At 36.9% G+C, this 5,225-nt stretch overlaps 1 protein-coding gene across 1 annotated transcript; it reads left to right on the top strand.

Moving 5' to 3' along the window:
• The first annotated feature begins 3,052 nt into the window (after window positions 1–3,052).
• LOC118593779 (keratin-associated protein 19-5-like) lies at window positions 3,053–3,271 on the top strand. Its single transcript, XM_036203301.1, has one exon. The coding sequence runs from the start codon at window positions 3,053–3,055 to the stop codon at window positions 3,269–3,271; it is 219 nt and encodes a 72-aa protein (XP_036059194.1).
• The last annotated feature ends 1,954 nt before the right edge of the window (window positions 3,272–5,225 follow it).

Below are 5,225 nucleotides of genomic sequence, written 5' to 3'. Positions count from 1 at the left end.
GATAGAAGATAGATAGATAGATAGATAGATAGATAGATAGATAGATAGATAGAAAGACAGATAAATATAAACAGAATAAGAGAGAGACAGAGGGGGAATACTTTAATAGTAATGAAACGGTATGGAGATAGAAATATGGTCACTCTGACTTGACCAACACATGCTCAATACAAGTACTGAAGTATTTTACCTTGCCTCATAAGTTTGGAAGTTTTGTCAGACCATGACCTGTGTTAACACTTGCCTATTTAAAATGCTTATTTTGTTGAAATGGAGAATTGAATCAACCAATCGACAGGTTATCTACTTGGGAATGTAACTAACCAATCAGCGATGTTAAAACCCAACTCTCGGTGAACATTTCCTATGACCTGCACTTTCATTTTCATGCTGCTATAAGTTGGGATGGACCACCACTATGGGCTAAGCTGGTGGAATGGAACTCAGCAATGCTGTTGAAGGCTTAGTTGTGTAGCCTGACTTAGTATCATAGGATTTCCCAGGAGGCATTTTCTTTCTTAATAGGATAATACCCTCCATGAATAGTTAGCACAAGGCTGTAAAGGAGAAAAATAGATTATTATTAATGTTCACATTCTTCGTTTAGTCAATACTATAACAATTTTGTTTTCTTTAAGATTTATTGATCAATCTCTATTTTGAGAGGAAATGATTTGCATTTGTAAAAGTTTAACACTTCCAATCACAGTGAGAATATTTTTACCCTTCTGTCCATAAAAATGAGTAAAACTTATGTAAGTCATGAGTTGACATATCTAAACAAGTAATAACAGCATAATTTTTCTTTTGATTCAATGAATGGATAGAAAAATAAGGGGTTCTCCACAAATATTGTAAAAAAAATGTTTTTTGTCTTGTGCTCCTAGAAAATAGTGTTTTGTTATATTTTCTTCAAAGTACTTTTTCTTGTTTTAATGGAGAAGTAAACTTTGCCCAGCACAGTTTTACATCTTCTTCCATGAAGATACATTTAGCATTTATCAAATTACGAAAGGTCTTGTCATTTGTAACCCATACTATTTCTACATATAAGATAATCTTACATTTCAAAATATTGGGGGAAAATGCAGTTAACAAACTATACACTCAGAGTACCATAACAGTAGTGTGAAATTCTTAGCTGTGATTTAGAGTTCTAAATCATCCTTCCAGATGGCCTGGCACAAAATCATAGACTTGCTTAGAACATTATGAAAGTTAGCGGTGGGGTTTATAACTCCAGTATATAGTTCAAGAGCGTGAGAGATGTCAGTATCTTGCTGCAGTTTCAAAAGGGTGTGTCTGCCTTTTAATGAAGTTTGGTTAGAGTAGCACACACCCTCAAGAGAAAGACTAGTATAGGTTTATTGCTGTCTCAACAAGAAACGTGGCTGGAATTCATGTCAGACTGGAAATATTTCTTAGAGTGTCTGATAGGCTGCATAAGTTATTATCTGACTAGTCTGTGCTTTAATATCATGGGTAGTCATATATGCCATTTATGTAATTTTTCAAGTGCCAACTGACTGCTAAGCTTTAACACTAGGTAGGGTCAAATAAACAAACCTATTAGAACACAGGATGTGTCCCTTTATAATCATAACTGGAATATTACAGTCTTAAAAACTATGTCATTCAAAACTATAATAAATATAAAGAAAAATTTAATAGTGTAATTATAGTCATAAAATAAATTATATGAGACTCAGCTTTCAAGATGTGGCTACATGTGGGTGAGGTTTGGTCAACTTCACATTCAGCCTTGGGCATTGCCACCTCACTGGGATGAGCCAAAGCCAAAGCCTTCAATATTCTGAAAGAGTATCTTATTATCCACTCCCCTTTTCTGATTGAGCCTTACAGTTACTGAATTTAAGATCTTTTTGAGTCTTACAAGCATTATTAAATGTGAAGAGGATTTTATGTGTTAAAATATGCTTTAAGTAATAAATAACATTATTAATATTTTAGAAAGGTTCCATAGGTATTGTAGAAAACATTACCTCAAAATTTTACCTAAAAGTGGCTATAACAACAGAAGAGCACAAATAAGCTAAGTGATGGGAAGGGCACACGCCTTATCCTGAGTGCGGAGAACTAAGCAGTATTGACTTGAGTGATTAGGCAATAGCCAAGTCCATTTTACCTCCTTATCCCTTCACTTGGGTAGAGATAAACAGTGGGAAACTGAAGTTGGGTGATATTTGAAGTGAGACTTGAAAGACACAAATTACCAATGATAGCTAGAGAAGGAAGGGAACAGGATGAATAGAGCAGGCACGGATGTCACCTGCAGGAGACCTGACGCTGGGTTTCCTGTGGAGACAAGGTGCAGGAGCTAGTGAGAGTTCTGCCAAGAAGCTAAATGGAATTGTAATCACTGTCATTGTCTCTCTCCAGTTGTAACTCAATTGTGGTATGTGGTTAAACCAAAATAAATAGTGCATAATTGAATGTAAAATCCCCAAATAATTGTCACAATCATGCATACTCAAAATCTTATACTTCTAGAAATCAGGTGACAATTTATGGCTCTTGACAGTGAGTAAAGTATTTGCCAAACATGAAACAAAATATGGGTCACTTTTGAAAACAATGATACATTTCCATCTTGACCTAGGCTATTTTCCAAATTACATGGGCTCAAAATATAACAATGTCCCCCAACAAAATGCTCTAGAAAAATTTTAATTTCCATCCCAGAATACTTAATGTGTTTGGTATTATCTAATAATAGCAAATTATCTTAAAGTCTATATCTTTGTATTTGGAAGACACAGTAACTGTCTAATAAGGTTGAAGCAATAAGTTCTAAGACAAAATCACAAGGTAGTCAAAAAAATCTTAAACAATCTTAACAAATGTTGGTCAAATGAGAGTACATGAATGTGCTGTCTCAGGTAATTACAATTCATGGAATGACACAAAGGAGGGGCACATGCTTTATCACATCCTCTGCCCAGAGTATATAAGCTTTGCTGTAGGTGCTGAAGCTCACACTCACAATTGATCTCTTCTTAAAGAGCAGAACAAACATACCACTCCCGACACTATGAGTTACTACAATGGCTACTACAGAGGCCTGGGCTATGGCTATGGAGGCTTCAGAGGCCTGGGCTATGGCTATGGAGGCTATGGCTGTGGATGTAACAGCATCCGCAGACTGGGCTGTGGCTGTGGCTATGGAGGCTATGGATATGGTTCTGGCTATGTATATGGATGCTGCCGCCCTTCATGCTATGGAAGATATGGGTTCTCCAGCTTCTATTGAGTGAATTGCTGAAATTAGAAGCAAACAGAACAGTTCCAAATATATGTGCTCATATTATTTGCTCTTATTCCGGAGATATCCCTCTCATTTCCTCTGACACCAACAGGAATGTTTAAGCAGCTTCTGTGACCATTTTTATCTTTAGCTCCTGTAATCCATTACCAAAATGGATATTTAATATGAATAATCATTTAATTTAATTTATTCTTCTGGCTGTTTGGAACCTTGGGCTTACACAGGGACACTTTGCTCAGCCTGGAAGGAGGGGACTGGACCTGCCTGTACTGAATTAACCAGGTTTAAATGAATCCCCAGGGGAGTCTTGTTTTGGTTTGTTTTTTTAAACATGCTATTGCCATGCTATATTTCTAGCAATGTCTTAGGGAAACTTTATGCTTTATTGTTATCTAATAAATATTTGAAGTGTTTACCATAATATTTGAAGTGTTTACCATTACTGTAGCATCTTATTTTGCAACTAATATAAAGAATTTTATTAGGAAGTGTTGATATCTGGCTTCACGCTATGTTTTGAGGAAGATGATTCTAAGTCATTTTGCTACACAAGCTTAAAACATATAGGATGTCTACTAAGAGTATATAGAAATAACTACCTTCCATTTGCTCACTCAAGTTATAAACCCACTCAAATGCCTTTAGTGTGCAGTCACCACAGAGAGTACTTTCTTGTATTCTGCTGTGGAGTATGGTTATTGGCTTCATCTTCTTTTGGTAGCATTGCTGTAACCAATCATGACATTGCCTATCCTTTGTCTCAGGGAATGGTAGACATAAGTGTGTCTTGTTTATTTTCCTTGGCATCTACAGAGAGCTACAATGTGTGTGGTGAACATACTTTGTCAGAAACACAAACAGTGGCAGAACCTCTTATATCACAGTAAATTCACCTGGTGATGGAGGTTCAGTGGCACAAATTTGCAAGATGAACTGCTTTTCCCTGGTGTTGTGGCACAGATCATCAATTTTTTAAGATTTATTATCATTTTAACTGTGTGTATGTGCGAAAGTGTGTTAGCCTGTCTTCCAGTGGGTACATGCAGGTGAATTAATTTAGCCACAGAGGCCAAAGGCCTTTGATTCCTCTAGAATTGGAACTACAGGTGGTTGTGTACCATTGGACCTGGGTTTTAGAAAATGAACTTGAGTCTTCTGCAAGACAAGTGGGAACTCTTAACTACTGAGCCATCTTTCCAGACTCATGAACACAAGTTATTTTACTTCAAAGGTCATTACTAATATTAACTCGCAAATCACACACACACACTCACACACACACATAAGCACACACAAATACATGCACATGAGCATGTAAACACACACATATGCACACATGTACACAAAATTGTATGTTATAAAGTGACTGTTGAGAGTAAAAAACAAAAGTTTAAGAAGTAGGTTGATAGAAATGGAAATAAAAGGGACCAAATCAGCATCAGGATCAGAGCTGAAGCAGTAGCTGTGCTGTCATGAGTACTACTTATGTAGGAGTGGAGTGCAAGTTTGCTCCCAGCTGCAGAGGTGAGAGGACAGAACCATGTCTATATCTGTATGAAAGGATAGATGCCGTGTCTATATTGACAAGCAGACAGGCCCTACTGGGTCCAAACCAGGTTGAAGCCCAGGGATAGTAATAAGTTCTCTGCCTCTTGGTCGTTGATGCACATACCAGGTTGTCAGGTGACAGGTCCCTTGAAGTCAACATGGATCATCCTAGATGTACAGATTTTTATGGTTTTCATGTGAGGTAATTATACCTCTTCCTTGGTTCAGTAGGTCCAATAAGTTCTTATACCTGCTTTTCTTTGATGTGATATTAACAAGCACACATGCCTCTATGTCTACTCCTAGGAGTAAGTGATTTATCAGTGCTGTATGAGTGGTTCCAATTTTTTTTTCAAATGTCCATGTAGGTGCATATTTGTCCTCCATCCTT

Source organism: Onychomys torridus, chromosome 12, assembly GCF_903995425.1.
Source record: "Onychomys torridus chromosome 12, mOncTor1.1, whole genome shotgun sequence".
Taxonomy (NCBI): domain Eukaryota; kingdom Metazoa; phylum Chordata; class Mammalia; order Rodentia; family Cricetidae; genus Onychomys; species Onychomys torridus.
This window is presented reverse-complemented; position numbering and strand designations above follow the sequence as displayed.

What these genes read in the sequence shown, in the direction of transcription:
- LOC118593779 (XM_036203301.1), top strand. Translation starts at nt 3,053, where the DNA reads ATGAGTTACTACAATGGCTACTACAGAGGCCTGGGCTATGGCTATGGA.